The sequence below is a fragment of the Triturus cristatus genome, chromosome 11 (genome assembly GCF_964204655.1).
Source record: "Triturus cristatus chromosome 11, aTriCri1.1, whole genome shotgun sequence".
Classification (NCBI taxonomy): Eukaryota; Metazoa; Chordata; class Amphibia; order Caudata; family Salamandridae; genus Triturus; species Triturus cristatus.
In genome coordinates, this window is record NC_140594.1 from 1,104,597,392 (window position 1) to 1,104,624,968 (window position 27,577).

Sequence of the window (27,577 nt, forward strand, 5' to 3'; positions counted from 1 at the left end):
AATAATAGTGCACCAGCAGTCAACGGATATTTCAGACCATGGTGATGGTATAACTTGTCAACATGTTTCAGCCATAAAGCCTCTAGGAAGGCACGGCTTTCATCAGGACATAGACAGCTACTGCGTGCAAATGAACCCAAGTAAAGGATACTATAGGTATACGTTCTTTCGATACGTTCATAAATGGTGTATAATGCCCGTAAATACTGGGTAAGTCACCACACCTCTACCTGGCAGCCGCTCAGGAAAGGAGCACTGCCGGTACGCCGGCGCTTCAGTGAGCCTGAAGCCGGAGGATCTGGTTCACCTGACACATAGACTGCTATTCTCATTACCCTAAAAACATGGGTATCTCTCTTAAGCAAAAGGTTTTAAAATCTGTGTTCATCGGTACAGGTTTTGTATTTCAAGATCTAGATGTGTAATATGTTTGTTACATGGAATGGTTGAGAAATTCTAAAATTCACTGGTTCTAGGAGTATAACTCTACCTTTTTCATTTATGTTTGTTGCTGTTGTTGTAATTTATCATATGTTGGCACCAATCTTCTGGAGTTTCATAAAACCTACATGACACCATAACTAGCAAAAACCCAGCACCAGTGGTGAGGATTCCCCAGAGATTACTTGGAAAGATTGCAGTTCTTTGTATTTCTATGCACTGACTGAGGCTGACTTTATTGTTAATAAGACAGTTCTTCCAGATGGCTTCTTCACTTAGGCCCTGTTAGCCTTCGGTGCAGATGCCCACCAGGGATTAAACAAAGCACAGATACTACCTATATTCAACATTCATTAAAGTCATTGGTGTGACACCCCAGGACATCACGTGCCTTTTTTACTTTTGTGCATTTGTGTGATGTCTCCCCACACCGTACAGAAGGCATAGAAATGCCAGAAAATCCCAGCATAGGATCACTTTTAAAATCTTTCATGTAGCCTTGTCCTCTCCTTGGACAATTCAGAACGTTTTAGCTGCATCTCATGGCACAGACCTTAATGAATGCCTAGCTCCTGGCACCGGGTGACCAGAAATGCATAGCCAACCAACAACTGTTCATGGACCATGTGAGGGAAGAAATAAGGGGATGCAGCGCATGAATCTCTGTAGTGCAAGAGTGTGCAGAGGTGATAACATTTGATCTGGCACATCAACAACATCAAACTGGGTATCCAGGCACTTGCCCCAGACAGAGCGCACTTTCATCGTATTACAGATAGTTGGATGTAGAGAATCCCGTTGGTTAGTCGCCAGGGGTGAAAAAGTTAGACTAGCAATCAAGGCCCAAGGAAACCAAGGAACAACTAGAAGATGTGCAGGAGAGGACCTCAAGCAGCATAATGGGGGACACCTCTTGAACCTAGAGCCTAGAAGTAGGGGAGCCTTACGGGATAATTCCATATGTACAATATACGAAGAATTGAAAATAGTCTGTCAACAGTCAATGAAACTTAGCAGGATGGCTGTTGATGATTCCTCTTTTTGAAATACCAACAGTTGGACAGGCTGACACATTTTGGCTCCACTGCATTACCATAGTGCAGTTATAAAAATATTTAAGTCAAAACTATAGGTTTACAGTAGATGATAGGCAGGTAAGGACATTTTTTGTAGGAGATTTCCAGATAAAAAAGTAAATCAAATTAGGTTTAAAAAGTCAAGGACAAAAAGTTAACTGATTTAAAAAAATAAAAAAATAAATCAGCAAAAATGTTAACTTATGAGGGTAAAGTGCCCATAGTAATGGGCTACCAAGGGCTGTTCCAAAGAGATTGAGTACCACAGAAGGTGATCCCTTAACTCTTATCAGAGTTGAGGTGAAGATGGTTTAAGCTCATCTAAGTGGAAACAACCAATGGACCGATTTAAACCTCTCAGGGATAGGAGTGGTTGATGACTAATGAAGTCTCATGAGTAGCCGAGTGTCATCTGCGTAGCAATAAAGTCAAATCCATGATCTCCAATGCCATGCACCAAGGGCGAGACCGATCACAAGAGTAGAGCTTACAGCAGAGCCTGGAGGTACCCCGAGTAGTACCAGATACAGAAAAGAGGATTGGTGAGGTGTAATCAATGCGGCCAGAGAGTGATCCTTCAGGAACGAAGGTAGACAGCCAAAGACACTGCTTCCCACTCTAGCATTCCCACTCCCATATTCTAAGGAACAAAATGGAGAGGGAGACGGTGTCGAAAGAGACCATCCAATCCAATGAAATCTGAAGAGTTGATTCACCGTGATCCAGAGACCAATAGATACAGACAAGAGCTGCAACTTACTCTTAGACGCTCCTATCCCTCAATGAGACAGCTACTGACAACCTGGCAATGAAGTAAGAAAAGGCCCACACCCATGTTCAGTGATAAACAAATAGCCTCTTTGTGAATAAATCTTTCAAAGACAGTCTATTTAGGTGACCACATGTATGCTAGGCGTGCATCACTGTGCACATGTGGGGAATGTAATCCGACCCTCCACATAAGTACTTTCAGGTCCAGCCTTTGTGAAATATGAGAAACTCTCATACAGGAGCTTAAAGAACATCAACTACCATGTACCATATAAGCCTTTTCATGCCCTATGTACCCCATTGACAATATACAAGTAGACCAAATAGTTTTTAAGTGTGTGTGATTGTGTAAACTGGTCTATTGTGAGAGTTGTCTCCCTTCTAACAAGCACTGCTTCGGTCTGTTCTTCCATCAAAAAATTATTCATGGTGAATACCAAGGCTGTGTAGTCTTGAATCCACCTGGTGTCTGTGATCATGTCTCTAGTCCACATCCAACAAGCTGAACAAAGATGTCTTCTTTATTCGATACGCATCAGCAAGCAATGGTTTCTGAAAGGCTGACTTGTAGAGCCGGCTTTGTGGGGAGGGGGGGTTTCGCTTCAGCACCCTGTACTTCAGGACTAAAGGCCGCCTTTCTTTAAGTTACTGATGTTCTAAAAAGAGTTCCTTCCTTCCATCCAGATATGTAAAATGATAGTAGTCTGTGTGATAACTTTGTACGCCTTAAGGCCCTCGACAGATGATAGTCCAGAAAAAGGATGCTGATGGACATGGCGTCTGCATATCTTAGCCTTTGAGACCTCTGACATTTCACACTCTGGACCTGAGCACCTAACTCACATTCCCAGAGGCTCTAGCATTTGTGATTACTGGATGTCTTGGACAGGAGTATAAAAGTTTACAACCAAGGTTTGGTTCCACACCAATCATTCAGGATTACTAGGCAACCTAATCCACACTTTGAAGGAAACCTGGTTTACAGGTAATCCAATCAGCAATATTAGACAAACCAGGATTAACAGGCACTTCAACCCCAACATACAAAGGAAGTTCATGACCAACAGGCAATCCAATCAAAAAGTGTAAGAAAATGCCAGGTTTAACAGGCATCCCACCACAAAAAAGAGTGAATACAGGATTAGTAGGTAAATCAGCCTCGCCATATGCATTCAGAATCCTTTGAAACGCCAGCACCATTGAACAAATTATGTTCCCTAAGTTTTGTGTTGATTTTCAGATAAATCACTCCCAGAACTCTGGAGGAATTCCCAGCTTGGAGAATAAATGAATAGCAGCGCCAGAACGCAGGAGATTTTCAGGAGATTTCTTTACCGTTATCATAGTATCCAAGAGAAGCTGAGAATTGCCCCACAATCCAGTCCATATCGCAGGAGATTTAAAAATCGACATTTGATATAATCATGGAGTACAGGGGACATTCATTGTGACCAAGAAATGCACCCTGACCCGGGACAATTTCAGTTTTGAATTTCATGACTGCCCAAGAACGCAAGGGAGTCAACCAGCCTTCGTATCCCTCAAACTCCTGGGATGAGTTGTAAATCACAGGTGATTCAATTCAAAGCACAAGAAATTGTAGCCACAACAGGAATTTGGCCCCATAAAAATTATCTCCACATTTGCAAAAAGGCTTAGGACCCTGTGACCATCAGTTTAAGTAGACCTTTTCTAAAACTGTCTTTCTGAGTTCCTTGAGGGCTCTGGTACATATTCAGTGGCGCTAGGTAATGTCTCGGCAATCCTTCAACAGTTTCTCCTTTCTCCTTGCAGGATTGTCAGTGGCTTCGGAGGGGCACTCTTTGTGTATTTGAACCGCAAGATTGTCCAGTTTATGAGGAAGCAAAAGGTCATCAACAGGTTTTTGATGAAGAAGTAAGTACCCCACACTTCTACTACTGGTTGTAAGTCAGATTTCCTTTTTCCTGCCCACCTGATAAATACATGTCCTTTCCATATTCTCAATTTCCCACCTGTGGTGCCCACTGTATATCTGCTCACTACCTGCGGTATGCCCTGCCTGTTTCCTCCCCTTAACATGATGAAGTAAGCACCTTCTTTATCTTCAACACTCAATGAAGCATACGTCCTCCACATCTGTCCCAATGTTTGTACCAAATGTAGTATGTGTTCTCCCATCACTTCATCGTCTGATGGAGTAAATCTGCTTCTCTTCCCAGTCTTCTGATCAACAGCGTCCACTCCTCTCCACCTGATGAATAAGTCAACATTTATTTATTTAGTTTATTTTAAATCAACATGTATTTAGTCAACATTTATTTCCCTCCCTCACTTGTTGACCTGCTCAATGAAGTATGTTGTTCAGAGCTCTTATGATGAAATCTGCCCCATCTCCTGATTACACAATATTAAGTTTGTGAACACTATTTCCTCTTTTCAACAAACCCTCATCCTCTCATTCCTTATGCCTATATTAGGTCCTTTCATTACTCGATGAAGGATAGCCACTTGTTTTCTCTTTTCTTCTCTGATAATTTGCATCCTCCTTCTCTCCCATCTCCATCATCTGATCTGTTATGTCCAGGGCTTTACGTGGCATGAGAATACTATGGGGGGTCTCTCAAAGGGGCATGGCCAATGTAAATAAGGGCGTGGCTTTATAAAATGTAAGCTTAAAACCTGTGCTTAGCATAGTGTGCCGCCCGACAGGTATTTTGCTGCTTCTGTCATTGCATCCAGATATATAATACAACAAGTAACATTACATCTACAACAAACCAAGACTATTGGCTTTGTCACTGGATAAGATAAATAATCGACAACTATGGATTCGTTGTATATAATATGAAAATCCTTCAGTTCTGAAATGATGAGAATGTGAAAGAACTATACAGAGTCCCTTTGAAGTTACATCAAAGGCAGTGAAGTGTGGCCTGCTGCAGAGTTGAGATTTTTTTCCCACGCTGAGGGTGAGGGCAAAAATGGAGAACCCGATTGGGACCCGTCTCAGCACCTGCTTTTTAGAACTGCCAGTGCCGAGCACCAGCAGAACCCGTCCCACTTAAAGCCCTGTTTATGTCCTCATCAATTTCTCTCCTCAATTTAACATATGTGCCTACTATCTCTGGTCCATAGTGGAATGCACCCTTCCAGTCGCTTATAATTTGATGAAGTACGTACCCCTGTACCTTCACCTCATGAAGTATGCTTCCACACTACTCTCTAATCAAAACCAGATGATGTTTTCCAGATGATTACCCGATGAAGTCTGTCTTCTATTTTCCTCTTCTCATTACTCACATAAATAAAGTGGGCACCAGTTCATCGTCTGGTTTCATCTTGATGTCTCTGTCCTCCTTTCCACTTCCTTAGTATACTATCAGTGTCACTGCTCCCTCCTCGCCACCTTAGAAAATCTGGAATAATATTACTTGCCCTCCCTTTCACATGTCCTGGTCAATGCAACAGACATGTATTACAAACTTCCATTTTTGGCTGGCAAGTCAGAGACAATTTCTCAAAAGCATTCCAAAGTCATACCGCTGTCTGCTCATCCCTTTAAACCAGGCACCCCTTGGCATTTCCATCCCTTGCACTGTCTTCTGAACAATATCACAGCTATTCACCTCCTGCATGTTGTGTTACTTTTGATGCCATTAGCCACTCGCATCTTTTTCTGGCCACAAGTTTGAGTAAAAAACATTTGACATCCATAGTGACCTATGTGAGCCTGACCTTCACAGGATCCTCTGTTAGCCTGACCTTCACAGGATCCTCTATTAGCCTGACCTTCACAGGATTCTCTGTTAGCCTGACCTTCACAGGATTCTCTGTTAGCCTGGCCTTCACAGGATTCTCTGTTAGCCTGGCCTTCACAGGATCCTCTGTTAGCCTGACCTTCACAGGATCCTCTGTTAGCCTGGCCTTCACAGGATTCTCTGTTAGCCTGGCCTTCACAGGATCCTCTGTCAGCTTAACTTTCGCGAGGACCCTTTGCTTACATGCTCTTTCTGGCTTTGGGATCTCTGTTCTCTTCCATGGCAGATTTACTTCATCTGATACTCCTTTTCTGGGTGTCTGGAGGACCCATTGCAACAATCCTGGTAGGTCAGGCTTGTTCATTCATTTTACTATCTGTCCCTCTCTGAGAACGAAGCCAAAGCCACAGTGGGTGAGGATGTGGCATAATGGCTAGAGCGGTCGACCTCGAAGCTGGGGAACTGGGTTCGAATCTCAGCAGGGACGCTCAACATCCTGTGATTCTGGGCAAATCACTTAATTTCCCCGTGCCTATGAAAAAGGAACGTATCTGCCTGTAACGCAACTGGTGCTCGTATAGAGGCTCTGATACCTTCGGGTCAAGTTCACGCTATATAAAACTCCCCCCAAAAAATGGTCGCCTTGGCTCATGTACCCTCTAAGCATAGAGAGAAAGACTAGATTTCTGCGGCAATAGTCTTATGCACAAACAATAGTGGGGAGAATTCCGAGCCCCCATGGTGCTGGAAACCGATGACCGAAAAGCAATGCGTGAGCATCCTCCCCTCTTTGTCTGGCTTCGTGTACAAACAGGAGCCCTCGGGCCCCGACCATACAGATTCCAGGGGACCAGTACAGTATCTACTATACCAGGTTGCCAATCCAGAGCCTGATGAAATCTGTTTGGAGGAGATGTTGTCTAGTGGCTACGTTCTTGGCTTTGAATCTGGGGACCTGGATTCCAATTCCCTTTCCAGCACTTCACTTGAAATCTTGTGTACCTGGATAAATCACACCACCTCCCTGGCTTATAGATTGAAATCTGAGAAATGTAATGTAATTGTAAACATGTTAATGGAATTGAAAATGTGTAAAATTTACCTCTTGATGTCCATGATCATGCACCGGCTCCCAAACCTCACAGTAATGGCCACGCTCCACTGCCTTCCAGCTAGGTTTGTGCTCTGTAAATTCGAATACGTTCATAGATACATAGAAATACAGCAACATATCCATGCAAGCACGTTTCTAGCCATGCACGCCGATGTTGTTGCTTTCTCTTACTCATTTTCTCTCTCATCCCGCTATTTCCCTCACACGCATCCTTCTGCGCCTCCTTGGCAAAGGAGCAGGCTTGCGAGTTTCATCAAAAGAATAACTAAAAATGACTCCTAGAGACCTAGGAATGTCTTCAGAGTGGAGGCCAATGGACTTCTGAACCCACTCCATCTGGAAAATGCTGTGAATGGGCAACTTAAATTCAGCATTCCTCTTCCTTAGACCTTTTTTCAGCCCTGTCAACTCTCACGGTGCCAGCGAGTGTCACACAATATCTGCTCCATTCACATGGTCTCCCGGTGAAAAGTAGATATCACACAGTGTGTCCAAGTCCACTTCTCCCCAGACAATATAGCTACCCTAGAAGATCTTTCAGCAAATACAGAAGCTATTCAACTCGAAGCTGAAATTTCTAAGACTCTAGATACTTTTGCACCCAAACTCACATTCCAGGCCAGAAACAAATCTCTTTCTGAAAAGTGGTATTCACAGGATCTTAAGACACTGAAACGGAAGTGTAAATCACTAGAACACTCCTGAAGAATGTGGAAATTAGAATCAGACAGAATAAACTATAGGACTGATTTAAGGATATACAATAATACCATTAAAGCAGCAAAGAAGACCTACTTCTCCTCCCGGATAAAAGAAAACTGTAACTCGGCCAAGGAACTTTTTAGAATTGTGAAGGAGCTTTGCAAACCAGCCAGTCTGTCTCAAACCCTGCCTCCTTCTGTGGAAAATTGTGAGAAGATTAGCGAGTTCTTCTCCAATAAGATCAGTACAATCTATTCATCATTTACCAACGATCCCTCCCTACCCCAATCCAACTGGGAATATCTTCCTCCATTTCCAGTTGGCGTGACACACATGGGCAACTTCGCCCCTTTTACAGAACTAGAGGTCGGAAAAGCTATGGCGGAAGTAAAATCAGGATCCCCCTTAGATTCATGCCCCCATTACATATTTTCTCAGATCACCCCGACAATATGCCCCTACGTTACTCATCTCCTTAATAAATCACTGGATACAACAGTATTCCCAGAAATATGGAAACAGGCTGTAGTGACCCCCCTGCTAAAGAAAGCTGGAACAAACGTTCATAATCCTGAAAGTTATCGTCCTATTTCCCAGCTCCCATACCTCTCTAAGGTTCTGGAGAAACTAGTAAACAGACAACTGGCCAACTACCTGGAGACTAATGAACTCTTAGACTGTTCCCAAACTGGCTTCAGAGCCACCAACAGCACAGAGACCACCCTCTTGGCGGTCCTCGACGACATAAGATCATCGACGGATAAGGGTAAAGCTGTTGCCCTGATCCTACTGGACTTGGCGGCGTTCGACACGGTATCACATGACCTTTTGTTAAAAATCCTTTATGAAAAGGGTATCCATGCCAAAGCCCTTCAATGGCTTAACTCTTTTCTCAAAAACAGAACCCAGATGGTACAAATGGGTCAGTTCTCCTCGACATCAGCTGTGGTGTCCCCCAGGGAGCTTCCCTAAGCCTGACACTTTTCAATGCCTATGTCTCATCCTTGGCATTGATTAGTAGGAAATGGGGACTTAATATCTGCTCTTATGCAGACGATACACAGCTGATGATTACCATAGAAGACAGACATGAAGACACCAAGGTCAAGCTAAACAACTGCCTTTCAGAGATGGCAACATGGATGACCAAACACTGTCTCAAATTGTACGCAGGGAAATCAGAGATACTACTCTTTGGTGGAGCACATTTAATCTGGGACCCAACCTGGTGGCCACAATCCTTGGGAGTGGGCCCCAGCCCCAAACAGTGCGCAAAAAACTTGGGTATAACCATTGCCAACACTCTGCCCATGCAGGACCATGTGCGGGCCCTGTGTGGAAGAGGTTTTGCTATCCTAAAACTCCTAAGAAGGCTGTTCCCTTGGATCCCGTTAGAATGCAGAAGGACGGTCACACAGGCATTGCTTACTAGCAGATTGGACTACGGTAACGCCCTGTATGTGGGCATGGCAGATTACCTCTTCTCACGTTTACAGGTGCTGCAAAACACGGCTGCTAGGCTTGTTTGTAATAAAGATAGACTCAGCTCTGCGTCCGCATGCATGAAAGAACTCCACTGGCTACCCATGCGCCAAAGAGCACGGTTCAAACTGAGTCACGCGCATAGGGCACTGCACAACGTCGGACCTAAAACCCTTCAGAACAAAATTGAATTCTATGTCCCCACAAGATGCCTGAGATCAAGACACCAAGTATTAGCCAGACCCAAGCGCATAAAAAGAGCTAGAGCCGGTGGTCGGTCATTCTCTTACCTGGCAGCTAAACACTGGAATAAACTTCCTCTGTATCTGCGACTCTTCGAAAATTATACGTCTTTCAGGAAGCAGTTAAAATCGCACCTTTTTCCAAGGCCATAGGGACAAGTAGCTGAAGACCCCCTATACAACCTATCATATGTTCTGCTAAATAGCGCCGTGATATCAGTCAGAATGAATGTCGCGCTTTATAAGTACAAATACAAGGTGATCTGAGAAACCATGCAGAAAGGAGGTTTGTAGCTCTTGCGTGGAGGCTCTGCACAGCTGAGGTCCAGGGCCGGACTGGCTGTAGCGGGCATCGGGCGTTTCCCCAGGAGGGTGGGGGCCGGTTTGCACTGGTGGGGCTGGTTTTGTTACTGGGAGCCGGTTTTGCATCTGTGCTGCAATATCAGAACCCAGTAACAAAAGCAGCGGTGCTTCACACTTGCAGCCTCCACTGGTCCCCGGGGGGGGGGGGGGGGGCTGGTTCGACAAAATTGCCAGGGCTGCTTTGGATTCCCAGCCGGCCCTACTTATGTCCATTAGAAAGTTTGGCCACTTCAGAAGAATTTGTCACATGTTTTTGTTGGAGGTCTGCTCAGGTAGTGCTCAGGGTGGAATTCTGGAACAAAAACATACATCAACATATAACAGAGGTTTATGAGGCAGTGGCGTCTCCTCCGCTAAGGCGGAAGATCGTTGACCCACTGCCATGAAGCAGCAAAAGAAAGGAAAAAATAAAATGATAATATGTTATCATTTTATTTTGTCCTCCTGCTGTGACAGCGTGCGTGAGGGGGCGGGGCAGGGCTGCAGAGCAGGGGAAGAGTGAACTCTCCTAAGTGCGCATGATGCTTTAACCTGCCCTCTCGAGCCGCCCAAACCAGTCATGCACAGGTTCCCCCTTCTCCATGTAGGCTGCATTACAGCCTGCATGGAGAACATGCGCACCCCTACAGCCCCTGGCTAAGCGCCGTGTCACGGTGTTCAGACCAATCACAATGCTGCATTGCACCATTGTGATTGGCTGCATGGAGCGTGGGAGTCCTGGTCCTTTCTGCTTCCTGTTTTTCACAAGAAGCCAGGAGAGGAGGACGCAGTACAGGTGTCGGCGGCCGGCCGGGAGGTAAGTTTTTTTTCAAACCGAATCCCCCCCTTCCCCCTAACCAGCCCCCCACTCCACTGCTGCTTCCAAGCAGCAGCCACAACTGTTCTGAGGTGTATACCTTTATTGCAGGCACTGTAAAATTCACCCATAATGACACTCTGCATAGCTAAAACATCACAGACATATCCTGGCTCATCACCTAGAGCTTACAAATGATTATAAATCTGGCTAGCTAGTTGTCATAACCGGTTATATAACCTAAATTAGCTTAATTGGCTTTCTGCAAAACCATATCTGTGTTTTGGTGTCAGAATACTCCTCTGTTTCGTCAGTAGTGCCACTTTCTGTAGTTCTTGCCACCATGAATGTATTTTGTTGTTGTTTCACAGATGTCAGCCTGGATTCATGTGCTCTTTTTCCACAGGTATTGCTCGTGGTGGATTTGCTTAGCTTTTGCTGTCTGCTTTAGTTCATGTGGTTGTTTGTTGTGCCAGCCACAATTGGGGCTCTGCCTTTCTGGTGTGAAAATGTCAGCATGTGTTGATTTCTTTTATTTTGTATCACCAAATTTAAAGTTTTTTTTATAGTTATTGGCGTGTAGGTGCCCGGTCTGATGGAAGTGATTTGTTTTTGTAGTGTGTTTGGTGTTGTCTCTTCCGTGATGTTTCACTTATTATTGTTGCTTCATCCTTAATTGATGCTTTTTGTATCTTTTGTTACACAGGCGTTTACTGTTCCCTGCACTGGTGACTCTTCTGATTGCAACCTTCACTTTCCCTCCCGGCTTCGGACAATTCATGGCTGGAGAGGTACCTTCATTATCCTGGATTCTATCTTAGATGCCCTGTGATGTATTCCATTGTGGTAGAGCCATTCTAGAAGATGTGTTATGCATACCGACCCACGTTTGGACACATTTTGGGGGGGGGCAGCCATTTTCTTGCATTGGTCACCTCTACACTAGCCCAATGTGCTAGGCATAGTGTACCTGACCCCCTCCAGAAAATGACCTGTTTGGGATGCCCTCTAGGATTGGCTTCAAGATGTATTTGAATTCTTCTATGGATGTATTGCAGCCGCGCTCTTAGATGGCCGGTTGCTGGTTCGATGTCTTTTTCCCAGTGGATCTTGAGATAAGCTGGTTTGTGTGTGTGCAGGTCTAGGGGAGTCTCAGACACCCCCTTATGGTCACAAGTGCTGCTTCTAAAGAGGTGGTCTTAGTAGGCCAAGCCTTCACCCTTGGAGGAGTGAGTGGGCTTCAGGGTTGTGACACTTTCATGTCTAGGTCCTCTGTGTTCCTGCTGTTAAACTTTGGGCAACCATACACCAGCACCTGTGCCTTCGTAGGCAACGTGTGTGAGGCAATGACTTGTCCAGATCATAGCTGATATTTCATGTGCACCTCTCACTCCAGGTTTGTCTTACCACTGCTGATGACTAGAACCAAACGCTGTGGTTGCTTTTGACCTCTGTTTTGGGTTCCATGTATGCTGGGAAGCATTCATAGCACTTTGTACATTTGCAGTTTCTAGAGAAGGTCTGTGCCGAGACCAGTCCACCTTCTACAACACTGAGATAATTTGGTCTATCACTTGACCTGCATCTGCTCCCTTTGATGTTGTCATCCGCACAGCTCCAGCGCAGTTCACACATTCCTTCTAGAGCTTCTCTGTCAAGAATCACTTCTAATGAAAAAGTGTCCAAGTGACTTTTTTACTTCATCTTGAAACACCAATTTCCTGCCATTTTAGACCCGATAGCACCAGCTGTGATACCAGGGTAATCAATGGCTCTGAAGTGAACACACAATCACAAGTGACCATTGATTATTCAACTATGACACAGCCCTGTAAGTGGAATTGTGACGTACTACTATCCGAGAGGTGGTAGGTATTGTGCCCTGTCTCCATTTATGTCTCCATCAGGGATTCCATACCTCAATCTATCAACAGAGCTTCCGCTGTAACTACTCGATGGAGATAGCAACTGCTCGATGGAGATAGAAAGTGGTCCGCCGGCTAGACTGCCGACTTTGGTGCTGGAAACCAGGGTTCGAGCCTCGGGGTCGCGTCCACATCCTGTGATTCTGGGCAAATCACTTAATCTCCCCGTGCCTGAATATGTAATGTAAATACGATGCTCCTGTACAGCGCTCCAATACCTTCGGGTCGAGTTCGCGCTATATAAAAGATGCAAAAAAAACCCCAAAAAAAGATATAAGAGAGGAAGAGATAGCTGCGGCTATCTCAGAAATGCCATACAACAAAACTCTGGGAGATTATAGTTTCCCCATAGTTTTACAAGTAGAACAAACAAACAGTGACCCCAATCCTGCACCGGATTTTCAAAGAGGGCAAAGAACGTAGTGGATTCACATCGGAAAACAAGAAAGCAAACAAAGACCCTACCGACAGCAGCAGTTACTGCCCAATATCGTTTCTTAATATGGAAATGAAAATCTTGACCCAGGTCCTAGCGACCCTGCTTGAGAAAGTCCTGCCTAGCCTGATAATTCATTCACCGGTGGGATTTGTCTCGGGCCGCTCTTCCAGAAACCACATACGTGCATTAGTGCACACACTGTGGAAGGTACATGGTGGAAGAGATCAAAAGATGGTACTCTCGCTAGATACCAAGTAGCCGTTCCATCATGTTGAATGGGGGATATCTATTCCACACGCAGGAGAGAGCGGGACTGGGTCCGGGTTTCATGGTAAACCTCGGTAGATATGTTTGAATCCTTTCCCACAAATAGACTGTGGAGGATTTATGTCCCAAACCTTCCCAGTACACAGAGGTATCAGACAGGATTGCCTGCGGTCTCCTCCTCTTTTCGTTTTAGCCCTGGAACTCTTAGCGGTGGCCATCAGGCAGTGTGGTAGAGTCCAGGTCAATGCTACACCGACGGGGGAAATGAAGATACAATTGTATGCGGACGATATCCTCCTCGCGCTCTCCAGCTGAGTACATCTCTCACAGCGCTAATGTCGCTCGTAGTTTTGTTTCTTCGGGTATGAAATCAACTAGGGGAAGAGTGAGGCCTCCCCAATCATGAACTACATGCCCAAAAAAAACTTACGGAGCCTTCGCTTTAAAGTGGAGAGCAGAAAAACTAAAATATTTGGAGATTCTGGTGTAGAGAGGGCTTGAGAACATGACCATGGACAGTTTGCGTTCTTTGAGAGCGCCCACACGCCTAGATTGGACGACAGAATTGTTCTGCCTAGGCATGTGTGAGTGAAGTATTTACAAACTGCTAGACCAGCTCCAGAAGTTTGAGGAGATGTTGGGACTTTTCCTACACCATATAGACCCCTCTATAGCCCATGAGAGACGTGTGGGGTCAAAAGAGATGGGATGAACAAGGCAGGACACCAAGTGAATCGCACTGCTATTGTAAGTTTCGCATTGACATCGATAATTGTAGGTTATGCTTTTATCATACCCTGATGGACTATGCATGCACATACGGAATCTGTTAGATTGTAATATCTTTGGAAAAATCAATAAATAAAAGTTCCAAACAAAAAACAGAGCTGCTACCAAGTCCTCTCTTAGTGCTCAGGCACCGATAGACCCAGAGATGGATTTTCTCTCGTTCAGATCCACGAATCAGCGCTCTAGTATTTTCCACTCCAGTTAATTTCCATGAGTATTCAGGAAAAGTCCAAGGATTCTTAGCGTTATTTCAGTTTCGTGCATTAAAATCCATTAAAAAAATGTCATTGCTTAGGACTCCAAGAAGCACCCATGAAAGCAGTAAAAGTAGCACCAGTGACTTTAACTTGGTTTCATGCCTATACCTTGTTGACCAAGACCAAGTCAAAGGAACAGAGTTTTCAAATAGGTGTAACCATGTTCTTCCTTAGTATTGAGTTACCATAAATTGTTGACATTGCAAATTTACTTTGTGGGTCGAATCAGCGTTTCCATAAGGTCTACTCCAGAAATCTTACCCGGTCTTCTGTTTCTGTCATATCTTTGACCTTCGAGTTGGTACCCCTTCTCCTTGTCAATTTCTCCTTTAGAATTCAAATCTACACGTTTCCAAGGAATTTGCACCCTCACAAGAGCTGCTTTATGTGCAATAAGTGACCTTTTTCAATCTTGATCATTTTCTAATGTAACGGTCACTTCTCCCCTGGTGACCGTCCTTAGATTTCCTCAACTATTGCTGAAACTGTGAATTACTTGGCTTTTGAAATTTAAGGTTCTTTCGTCTTTTGATGCATCTCTCATTAACATTTTACCTTCTGTTTCCTTGGCAATGGCTCCTGCACTACTGCAGGTGGTAAATGTATCTCTCCCTTCTGCATCAGGGCTGCTTGTCTTCAGTATTGCCATTCTTTCTCCTCTGCTGAACAGTTCTGGGCACTGGACCCAGCTGATCCCTTTAAATGTTGTCCTGTTTTTCTTTTACGATTGGAAGAGATCTGGAGAATATGTTTCATTCTCTGTTTCACACATAGTTGAAGAATTGTGAAAGCTTTGATAATTGCAAGATTGGCTTTTGCCCTTAATTAGCATTTGCGAATGGTTAAATGCAGAACAGTGTAGCACTTATTAAGAAATGTGTAAATTCCATAGGGGAAGGTGGTTTTGATGAGTCAAAATATTTGAGGACTAGTGGCAAAGCTAATGAACCATGAATCGTCTGTTACAGTTGACTCAGAAGGAAACGCTGGTCACCCTCTTCGACAACCGAACCTGGGCGAAGCAAGGGGCAGTAGTGGAGCCAGACTACGCTGGAATTTACGAAGCCTGGAGGCACCCCCAGTCCAATGTCTTTGTGACCCTTGTGGTGTTCATCATTATGAAGGTGCGTCTAATACCTACAACAGAGGCGGGAAAGTAGAGGCAAAAGATGTTAAAGAGGTCTGTATTGTACCCCCTTTTCTCCACCAGTCACTGATCATCATTGAATTATGTTGTATTGATGGGCAATTAATCCAGAAAGAACTTTAAGATGAAGGGTCAAAAGGCATATGAAAAAACAGAAAATACAAAAGACAAGAGCAGGGGGGGGGGGGGAAGACCTTCTCTAGTCAAGTCAACATGCTCTGGAATTCTCCTCCTGAACATTTGGGACTATGTCAAAAAAACACTTTCATTTAGGAAGTCATTAAATCCTATTCTGGTAGGGATATATGGACTGCCTGAGAAGTGCTTGGTTACCTGTGGGTAATATAGCACTATTTAAATTATCTGACTGATTGGTTGATTTTTGATGGGTTATGATTGGTTGTTCTGCCTTGTCATGCCAAACCAGGATTTCTTGGTTAATAAAGTGGTGCACATGCTGCAGTAGATGGAGGCCAATGTTTCTGATGCTCCTCTGAATCCATCTTTTGCAGCTTATTGACCTTATTAGTGTCAGTGGGGCTTTGGAGTGACCCAGTGAGGCAAACTTTACTTGAGATCTGCAAACAGTGGGACCAAAAATTGAAGCATATTAGTAGGATGCTGTAAGTGATGTAGTACATCTTCTTTGCCCGTTCTTGTTTTGATGATGGAGCTTAAGCCACTGGGCCTGATCGCTGTGGTGTAGCGGTTCACAATTGTCTTCGTCACAGCTTCCCAGTGAGGCTCCGAGTACTATGAATGTGAACATTTCTCTATTGATATTGCCAATTCGAATCGTGCTTACTAAGCATTTTAAGAAAAAATATGCACGGGTCGCAAAGTAATTCGCAAACATATTTGTTGATTGAGAAGTTACCCACCTCAGAATCAGCCCTTATGATGTCTTACTAAGAAGTCTGAAATGGCAAGTCCAGCCTGTTGTGGTTGATGTTTTTGGTATATGGTTTCACAAGATCAAGAACTGACGGCTGAACCAGTAAGATGACATCTTTAGTGACCACTGAGTCTGAGGGCTCATGTTAAAGGCCATTGGTCGCTCCATAGAAAATTACAATTTTCTATTGGAGTGAAGGGAGCCTCTTCCGTATCTCGATGGAAGGGTGTTGCGATTGGGGTACAGTGTGAATATGTGGAACAGTGTCCTATATGGGGATGGTGTTGTCAGGCCTACATCAAGGTGTAATTAGTTTTCTTAGTCCAGATGCAAGTAATGCTGACCCTAGGAAAATTCTCCCACCCTTTATTTATTTTATTTATTTAGAAAGTTTTATAGAGCGCGAACAAGATCCTTGCGGATATCAGAGCGCTTTACATAACACTGGCTGTAAGAGGAACAAAACAGAAATATGCAGTGAACAATCATATAAAACCACAATGAGATCAAATATAGAAGGAGGAGTTACAGCAAGCAGTGCTCATGTAAATTTTGCCATGAGGAGCGCTTTGACTTCTTTTTTTAAAGCGGCGGAGGAGGCATTCCGTCTGGTTTCGGGGGGAAGTGTTCCAAATTTTGGGCGCCATCCCAGAGAAGGATCAATTATATGTTTTCTTTTTGTTGAACCTTTGAGGTTTCAGTAAAAGGTTTTCGGCACTCCTGGAAGTCCGTAGACCACCAGAGATTGTCAGTTTCTGCGCGAGGTAGCTGGGAGAGTTGTGGTGTAAGGCTTTATGAGTCATGCACGCCACTTTTAGGTGGATTCTAGCTTCAAATGGAAGCCTATTCAAGGATTTTAAGTCCGGGGTAATGTGTGCAGTTCTTTTCGAGCCAGTGATGAGTCTTGCCGCGGCGTTGATAGACGCTCTTAAGGGCGCTGCTGCAGCTTTTAGTAGTCCACAAGGTCATTGTGGTCCTTGAAGGTCATATGCGTGTTCAGTGAACAGCAGTTTACCTAGAAGCTGATTCACCAAATGAAGTAACACCTTGGACACTTTGACAACTGATGTAGGGTGACATCTCATTCCAGGTCATCGTGGACACTCTTTCACTCCTGGACTTTGTGTAACAGCTTAATGCATTCTGGGTACTGTAGTCTTCTTTTGCTTCCATTGAACTGAAATCAATGATATACAGGTGAAAAGGCCTGGACTGGAGATAGTGTCCATAATGACATATTTGGCATTATCACTTACACCACTCTCCTCCCATGGACTGCCTGCCCCCCCTTTGCTTTTGAGGGGCTAGAGCAGGAATACTCAAAGTATGGCACGGGGCTGCTAGCAGACCCTCCTGACCGAAGCTGGCAGTGCCCGGGTGAGCAGTGGCAATGGGCTGCTGTTTACTTGACTGAGCACTAACATCTAAACAAGCATTTGCAATACAATAGGTCTCACATTTTTTGGAGTTAGAGCTATTAAGATTGTAAATGACAATGCTTTTTATGTATGTGTTGTTTTTAAAACAGATAAAATAAAGGCATTGTCATTTACAATGCCAATAGCTTAAACTCTCGCAAATGGGAGACCTATTGCATTACAAATGCGTGCTATAAAAATAAAAAAAGCGTTAGGAGAGAGAGTGACCTGCCTGCAACAGCTATTTGAGAAAATAGTGCTCGGAGGCTGTGATTAAATCCTACCGAGCAACAACACGTAACGGAGGTGTCGCCATGGGAGGTCGCAAAATGAGAAAAGGCGGTACTAAGCCTTTTGACCAATGAGCAGCCACAGTTTGTAGTGGACAATGACACAAGCCAATGAAAAATGTGGGCGGAGTGGCCGAAGCTTCAAGTCCCTACCTCAATCCAGCATGCCTCGCAGAGCAGCGCATGCGCTACCCAGACTCAACCTAAAAACTGTTAAACAGCCATGCATTTATTCACATACTAATTCAAGTAAAGAAAAAGAAGCAAAGGTGTCCATTACCACTTATCTTTCGATATGCCTTCATTGTTAATGACATTATGCAACAAAAAAATAAAAATAGGAAAAGGTCTCTGCAAAATTTTTAAAAAGTGTATTTCATTGACATGCAGTACTATTTCACCTTAGTACAACAGAATATATCACTGCATTTCGATGCATTTATTGAAAGTGGTAGCTTTCAAACATGCTCTGTGAAACGTTTCTGCCTTCCCCTGCCCTGACAACAATGCCATTAGGGAACCAGGAGGCAAGGCAGTTGTCATGTGCACCCTTTGGGTGGCCTAGTTTGTTATCATACATGAAACATTCTAGTTTATTAAATCAAACACAAGAGAATGTTTTGTACAGCGCGCATCCAGCTTTTGTATTTCAAGGTGCTCTCATATGTGATTATGAAGAAAAAGGAGGCAAAGTGAAATAAAACAATTGCCTAGGATCACACAATTTCATCAAGTGATCACGGGTTTTCTGTTTTCATACTGTGGAAATCAGCCACAAGATGGCTATCTCTTTCCCTCTCCTTTTACATCAAAAGGTAGTGCTTTGTCCTTAATTCTTGGTGCATGAGTTGACATCGTGGGTGGCAAACCGAAGCCAGATGAAGGCTCGGCTTGGCTTCTGCTCGAGGATCCAAGAGACGCTCGAGCTGTGCTAGGAAGAGGTATTTGGCTCAGGCTCGGCTCGAGCCTTTAGTTGCTCGCTCACTTCTGGCACTTGGGGGGCAAAATCGTAGGAAGGATATGATTTGACTATCACCAAACAATTTGGGGAAGCAGGAGTACCAATACCACAGTGCAGGACAGACGACGGAATAGGGAATATATGATAAAGAAAAACATTTACCTTGTGCTCGCCGCATCACCGACTTGAGCGCAAGGTAAGTGGTTTAATTAATTTTTTTATTTACCCTAATCCGTCGTCTGTCGACTACCCGCCCCACCGCTCTTAACCGCACCGGCCGCGCCTGTTTCTGGAGTCCTAACTTTCTCACTACAACATATTTTTGTGAGTGAACTACGAGACTGGGTGTTCTCTCCCACAAGGGTAAAATCAGATGATCGTTTGGTTACAGTCCTGTTCTGTTATCACATACTTTCTACCATTATTTAATTTCAATTGCATTTTTCCAGTCTCTGTTTTAAAAAAAAGTTGCTGAGAAATATGTTCAGAAAGTGATTACCCAAAAGTGCACAATTTGTTACAAGGGGAAGACGAGATTAATGAAACAAAATGCCTTCTGATTCTATAGTTTCCATCTTGCTCATTACAATTTGTTTCTAATTTTGAGACTCCCGGATTACTCTCACCAAAGATATACCACTGTGCCACGGAACCTGATCCGACTTTAAATTCAGAGTTCACAATCAACATAATTTGACAAAGTGGTAAAAACAGGATTAAACGTGAAATCTTGTAGTGACCTGGCTAAAACGTTTCCCACTGTCCTATGTCTAGTGGTGGAGTTTGGGTGTTTGTGTCTGCCCACCTCCATGAATTGCTCATCTTTTTGGGGTGTCTTTGTCACTGATTTTTATAGCGCCTGCTACCTTAACTGAGCCTGCTTCTAAGCACTCCTAGTGTTTACAAATAAGACACAAAGCATAAGGAGATTATTAGGCCCAAGATTCTATTTCATTCCAATTCAATATTGTTTACTTCCTTTGTACACTTGACTTGCCAAAGGTAGTGACAGCAAGCAGATAAGGCTTACCCCAGAGTGCGGTAGAAGGATGGCGACTCCAATACAGCATAACAAGTATTGTCAAATCTATGACTCTTCTAGAGACTGGGGGCTTAATGTGGAGCGAAGTATGTAATGAAACCCTCGCCATAACCCCACAGTTCACTATCAACACCATGCACATGCTTCACTTCCCCTACGCTCAGCTAATACACCATGGCCCCCACTTTGTTGTCATCCATGCAGTCCTTGATCACAGCAAAGCACACACTGTGTTTCATTGCATTTTTAGTTTCCAACCAAGCATGAAGCAGTGAGTCTGGACCCAAGGAGAATGATGCTCGTTACGATGCTGTTTGAAGGAGCTCTGCGGGCCTGTCCCCTGCGGCCGCAGAACCTGCGACGTCATCAGTCGGCTTCAATCAGCCTTGGTCCCAGTGATGGGTCTGACGAGGATGCTGACCGGCCACTTCTCTCTGCCGCAGTCCTGCTGAATGCAATAATCAATGAAAATGTAGCTTTCATTTTATGCGACAGCGGCCACCCTGTCCTGGCTAGGCTTCCGCCCGTCCTTTCTCTGAAAGTCAAGTGAACCTGTGCTAACCAGGGCGGGGATGCCACGGTTCTATGAGACTGTTCCTACAGCCTGGGCCTTGTATGGGACCCCAAACCAAGGCATCTATTTACCTTCTGTTCCAGAGACCCACTATACAGACAGGGAAAGCTCTTTTCCTTGCTCAAAGCCATTGATTAAGACAAATCTCTGGTTACTAATTAAAAATATAATCAATACACGCACAAAAATATAGTCTAGTACACGCCAAACATAGGCACGCAAAATGATCTTCCAAATTTGCCTTCAAGCACCATAAAGTACATGGAAATATCTCAGGTCATTAACGAAATACCTCTTCTGATGTCGGTCTGCTGGCCTTTACCTAGTGCGCAAACCACCTCAATTGGTCGGCTGTCTGAGGGGTCCCATCTGTAGGCCCCTCACCATTGCTTACTGTCTTCAGAGTCCTCCCATAGTAGTCCCTGTCCTGTTGGGAAGTTTGAGTTGAGGTGTTTGTGGATTGGGTTTGGGGCTTGTTGGTGCTATTGTTCCATAATGAAACCACCTGTCTTCTCCTCTAGCCTTCTGTGTATTCCCTGGTCATAGAGTTGCGATACTGAAGGTAGATTGTCCCCTATCAAGAATCATGTTCATTGTGATCCTCCCTCTTGTCCACCAGCATCCATCTTGTGACTTCCAAGTCATGAAGTTCTAATTCTAAAATGGAGGCGACCCACATGTTTCCGGTGAACAGGGGAAATGCCACTTTGAGGGACATAAACAAATGGCACAATATATAGACTCGTACCAGGAATTACTCACTTTCCAGGCATCCTCCAAGAGAGAATGGATGCAGATCTGTGCTCAACACGGCTTTGGTGCATCTGCCCCAACCCTCCACTCACGTTCACCCTCAAAGCAGGCAATCCTCAGTTCCTCGCCATTAAACTGGATAGCAAATGGGCTTCTTCGTCTGTTCTTGTGACACGTGTGTTCCACCAGTGCCTCCTCGTATGAACCCTTCAAACACACATATCTCCCTCCTACCTGCGGGAAACGGGGCGGTGATGACTGTTTTGAACAGCCTCCATCTTTTAAGCACAACTTCGAAATTGCTACGATTCTATTCTATAGGAGCTTATATAGCGCCTGGCAAACCGGAGGCGTCCCAGCGCTGTTAGCGCACCACAGAATATTAAAAGGGAGGTACAGCGCATCATTTTGGAAAAGCCATGGCTTTAGTGCTTTTCTTAAAGGAAGTTCATTTTCCAGAAGGAATGGTTGCAACCAAGCAGGAACGCCGTGTGGGCGTTTTACGCTGCACGTTTATCGCCAGGTATAATATGGAAATCGTGTGGAATAAAACAGCAGCATTCTGAGCTCGTGCTCCTCGGAATTGCGAGCACACACTGCATTACTGCACCATCCCCATTACGAGGTGCGGGAATCAGAATTATAGGGCAATACAACATCCGGTAAACACTGCGGTATTACCACACAAATTTCCAGAGTGAGATGTATGAGGAGAGGTAGCTCAGCGTAGACAGGATAGTAGCCAAGGATGTTCTGCACAACCAGCTCACGGCAGAAAAGGCGACCCTCGACGTCACCCAGATCACAGACCCCTCAGAGGGGGCCCAGTTACACCTTTCTGACCGGTCATGAGTATGTGTAAGTCACAGTAAGAACACAGCGCGTTTCACACTTATTTGCCGCTCGCTATAAACATTCACCGCTTTTCGCTCATTTGCGCACGTTACACTAAGCGTAAAGAGCCTTTCACACCTGTGTACATGTCACAAAAAGCACACTGCTCCTTTGGCACCTTGGTCACAAAACGATACAGCTCTTTCAGCCCAGGGTCCTGGTCACAATCTGCATGCAGCTTTTTTAACAGACACATGTGGGTCTCGGTAAGAATGCAGTGGTACTTTTCGCACATATGTCTAAATCAATGTGCAGACGGCTGTTTTCATACCTACGTGCAGGTCACAATAAGGTTTCAGCTCTTTCCACACCTATGTGCAGGTCATAGTAAGGGCCCATCTCTTTTCTACCCTACAGAAGGTGCAGGTCACAAGAAGGACGCAGCTCTGTTCACACCTACAGAATATGCACGTCACAATAAGGTTCTAGCTATTTTCACACCAGAGAATGTTCGGGTTACAACAATAAGGTTCCAGCTCTTCTCACACCTACAGAATGTACAGGTCACTAGAAGGATGCAGCTCTTTTCACACCTCCAGAATGTGCAGGTCACTAGAAGGATGCAGCTCTTTTCACACCTCCAGAATGTGCAGGTCACTAGAAGGATGCAGCTCTTTTCACACCTCCAGAATGTGCAGGTCACTAGAAGGATGCAGCTCTGTTCACACCTTCAGAATGTGCAGGTCACTAGAAGGATGCAGCTCTTTTCACACCTCCAGAATGTGCAGGTCACTAGAAGGATGCAGATCTTTTCACACCTACAGAATGTGCAGGACACTAGAAGGATGCAGCTCTTTTCACACCTCCAGAATGTGCAGGTCACTAGAAGGATGCAGCTCTGTTCACACCTTCAGAATGTGCAGGTCACTAGAAGGATGCAGCTCTTTTCACACCTCCAGAATGTACAGGTCACAAAAAGGATGCAGCTCTTTTCACCCCTACAGAATGTGCAGGTCACAAGAAGGATGCAGCTCTTTTCACACCTCCAGAATGTACAGGTCACAAGAAGGATGCAGCTCTTTTCACACCTCCAGAATGTACAGGTCACTAGAAGGATGCAGCTCTTTTCACACCTCCAGAATGTGCAGGTCACAAGAAGGATGCAGCTCTTTTCACACCTCCAGGATGTACAGGTCACAAGAAGGATGTAGCTCTTTTCACCCTTACAGAATGTGCAGGTCACAAGAAGGTTCCAGGTCTTTTCACACCTCCAGAATGTGCAGGTCACTAGAAGGATGCAGCTCTTTTCACACCTACAGAATGTACAAGTCACTAGAAGGATGCAGCTCATTTCACACCTACAGAATGTGCAGGTCACTAGAAGGATGCAGCTCGTTTCACACCTCCAGAATTTACAGGTCACTAGAAGGATGCAGCTCTTTTCACACCTACAGAATGTACAGCTCACTAGAAGTATGCAGCTCTTTTCACACCTTCAGAATGTGCAGGTCACTAGAAGGATGCAGCTCTTTTCACACCTCCAGAATGTACAGGTCACTAGAAGGATGCAGCTCTTTTCACACCTCCCGAATGTACAGGTCACTAGAAGGATGCAGCTCTTTTCACACCTCCAGAATGTGCAGGTCACAAGAAGGATGCAGCTCTTTTCACACCTTCAGAATGTGCAGGTCACAAGAAGGATGCAGCTCGTTTCACACCTCCAGAATGTGCAGGTCACAAGAAGGATGCAGCTTTTTTCACATCTCCAGAATGTGCAGGTCACTAGAAGGATGCAGCTCTTTTCACACCTACAGAATGTACAGGTCACAAGAAGGATGTAGCTCTTTCACCGCTATAGAATGTGCAGGTCACAAGAAGGATGCAGCTCTTTTCACACCTCCAGAATGTGCAGGTTACTAGAAGGATGCAGCTCTTTTCACACCTACAGAATGTACAGGTCACAAGAAGGTTCCAGGTCATTTCACACCTCCAGAATGTGCAGGTCACTAGAAGGATGCAGCTCTTTTCACGCCTACAGAATGTACAGCTCACTAGAAGTATGCAGCTCTTTTCACACCTACAGAATGTACAGCTCACTAGAAGGATGCAGCTCTTTTCACACCTCCAGAATGTGCAGGTCACAAGAAGGATGCAGCTCGTTTAACACCTCCAGAATGTGCAGGTCACTAGGAGGATGCAACTCTTTTCACACCTACAGAATGTGCAGGTCACTAGAAGGATGCAGCTCTTTTCACACCTTCAGAATGTGCAGGTCACTAGAAGGATGCAGCTCTTTTCACACCTACAGAATGTGCAGGTCACTAGAAGGATGCAGCTCTTTTCAAACCTACAGAATGTACAGGTCACAAGAAGGATGCAGCTCTTTTCACACCTATAGAATGTGCAGGTCACAAGAAGGATGCAGCTCTTTTCACACCTCCAAAATGTGCAGGTTACTAGAAGGATGCAGCTCTTTTCACACCTCCAGAATGTGCAGGTCACTAGAAGGATGCAGCTCTTTTCACACCTTCAGAATGTGCAGGTCACTAGAAGGATGCAGCTCATTTCACACCTACAGAATGTACAGGTCACAAGAAGGTTCCAGGTCTTTCACACCTCCAGAATGTGCAAGTCACTAGAAGGATGCAGCTCTTTTCACACCTCCAGAATGTGCAGGTCACTAGAAGGATGCAGCTCTTTTCACACCTACACAATGTGCAGGTCACTAAAAGGATGCAGCTCTTTTCACACCTACAGAATGTGCAGGTCACTAGAAGGATGCAGCTCTTTTCACACCTCCAGAATGTGCAGGTCACTAGACGGGTGCAGCTATTTTCACACCTACAGAGTGTACAGGTCACAAGAAGGTTCCAGGTCTTTTCACACCTTCAGAATGTGCAGGTCACTAGAAGGATGCAGCTCTTTTCACACCTCCAGAATGTGCAGTTCACAAGAAGGTTCCAGGTCTTTTCACGCCTACAGAATGGTTACAATAAGGTTCCAGGTCTTTTCACACCTACAGAATGCGCAGGTCACAATAATGTTCCAACTCTTTTCACACCTACAGAATTTGCAGGTTACTAGAAGGATGCAGCTCTTTTTACACCTATGTGCACTTTGCACTAAGCATTCAGCGCTCTCGAAGGTGAAGAATGAATCCGGCGTGTGGGAGGGAAGTGGGCGTTTTAATGCTTGTCTTAAGGCCCCTGGAAACCGTACTATGGCCCTTAATTTCCTATACAGCTCTTTTCCTCCCTCTCTTTCCCTAGTCTGGCACCCCTCTCCCCTCGCCTTCCCCTCGCCTTCCCCCCGCCTTCCTTAATACAGCGCTGCGCCAAGCAGCCAGGGCCCCCCTGATTTAGCCGGAGGCTCGACCACTGCTAATCACACACACACGTCACTGTATTATTGATCCAACACTACTCACAAACCCAAGGCTGCTTTCGTTTTGAAACCAATTTGTTCCTATTTCTGTGACTGCTTACTAAACAATGCCATTGTTAGGGCAAGTAAGACGAATTGGAAACAAGCATTTCACAGAACTTGGACCATTAAAAAGACATAATGTGATGACCCCCAAAAATCTATCTTTATTTGTCATGGAGTTAAGGGTCAGCTCTTCTGAACGCCCTCATTAGGAGACCCCGTGGCAGGGCCATTGATGACTTTTACTACATCTTGCTGTGGGCAGTGTTTCATTTGAGCAGGTGTTTGCCAGGACTCAGTGCCTGAACTCATTTAGAGCACCAGAACCTATTGAGATGCTTGCACTCATGATTGCAATGAGTGTGCAGCCGCCAGGTAGCTGTGCATTTCAGGAAAGTACCTCTGCAGCTGGGAAGCATTAGTAACCCTACGAGGGACACTCATTTTTTGGTCGAAGCCTACTAGATCAGCCCAGCTGTCTGGATTGCTGAAGACATCTTGGAGACATTCGGAAAACTTCTTTGGGAATGCATTCTTCCCACTGCTTACCATTGGCCTTGTGTTTTGTAACTCACAATTGTTCCTTTCTAATTGCTAGCTTTATTTGTTTTAGGCTGTACAGCTTGAATTAGTCCCTGCCATGGAGCAAAGTTTGTTTAATGTATTCTTCCACGTGTTCTTGCTTGCTCTAAACAGTCCTTCAAATATTTTTCTTATCCTGTCACATTTGCTGTCCATTCAAAGACAGAGGCTAAGTGTTCAGACTCTCTCCTGTATGAGAGCATGGTGTTTACCTTTCCTTCCCGGATGTAAAAGTGAGGGGGTTAATATTACAATCTGTAGTTGTGAAAGGAAAGGCTTTTTTCTAGCACCCCATACAATGTAAATGCCTGTCAATGAACAGTGCAGATATTTCAGAGTATATTAGAATTAGGAAAGCACAAGTTAAACACATTTTTGTAATTCTGAGGTGTGGTCAAGACAAAGCAATGCACCAGGTGATGCCATTACCACACATTATCGTTTGTGGGCTGTATAGTTTTATCAGTAAAACGGTATGTGTGCGTGCCCAAATGTAATGGTCATTTCAATGGAAAATGTGTTGTCTGTAATGACAGTACACTACCACACCATTCATACTCCACGCCACGCCACTCCACTCTACTCCACGTTATGCCATTCTACGCCCCTCCACTCTACGCCACTATACTCCACACTACGACCTGCCACTCCACTCTGCCAAGCCACTCTACGATACGCCACTCTATGCCATGCCACTCTTCTCCACTCCATCCTACCCCACTCTACTAGTCTTTACTCCACTCTACAGCACTCTACACCAATATACTCCATTCAACTCAATGCCACTCTACTCCTCTACACTCCATTCAACTCTATGCCACTCTACTCCACTAAACTCTATTCAACTCTATGCCACTCTACTCCTCTACATTCTAAGCAACCCCCTCTAAGCCACTCTACTCCATTTTATGCTATTCTACGCCCCTCCACTCTACGCCGCTGTACTCCACACTACGACCTGCCACTCCACTCTGACAAGCCACTCTACGATATGCCACTCTATGCCATGCCACTCTTCGCCACTCCATCCTACCCCACCATACTAGTCTTTACTCCACTCTAGAGCACTCTACACCAATACACTCCATTCAACTCAATGCCACTCTACTCCTCTACACTCCATTCAACTCCATGCCACTCTACTCCTCTACACTCCATTCAACTCCATGCCACTCTACTCCTCCACACTCCATTCAACTCAATGCCACTCTACTCCTCTACACTCCATTCAACTCAATGCCACTCTACTCC

General features: G+C 44.8%; 1 protein-coding gene across 2 annotated transcripts in view; it reads left to right on the top strand.

Annotated features, from left to right (window-relative positions):
- Positions 1-27,577, top strand: part of CLCN2 (chloride voltage-gated channel 2) — a 580,205-nt gene that overhangs the window by 374,357 nt on the left and 178,271 nt on the right. For both annotated transcript variants that reach the window (XM_085635528.1, XM_085635529.1), the window contains exons 10-12: positions 4,083-4,184; positions 11,434-11,518; positions 15,373-15,528. In XM_085635528.1, the coding sequence (XP_085491654.1) occupies positions 4,083-4,184; positions 11,434-11,518; positions 15,373-15,528 (343 nt within the window). The remainder of the gene's footprint in view (positions 1-4,082; positions 4,185-11,433; positions 11,519-15,372; positions 15,529-27,577) is intronic.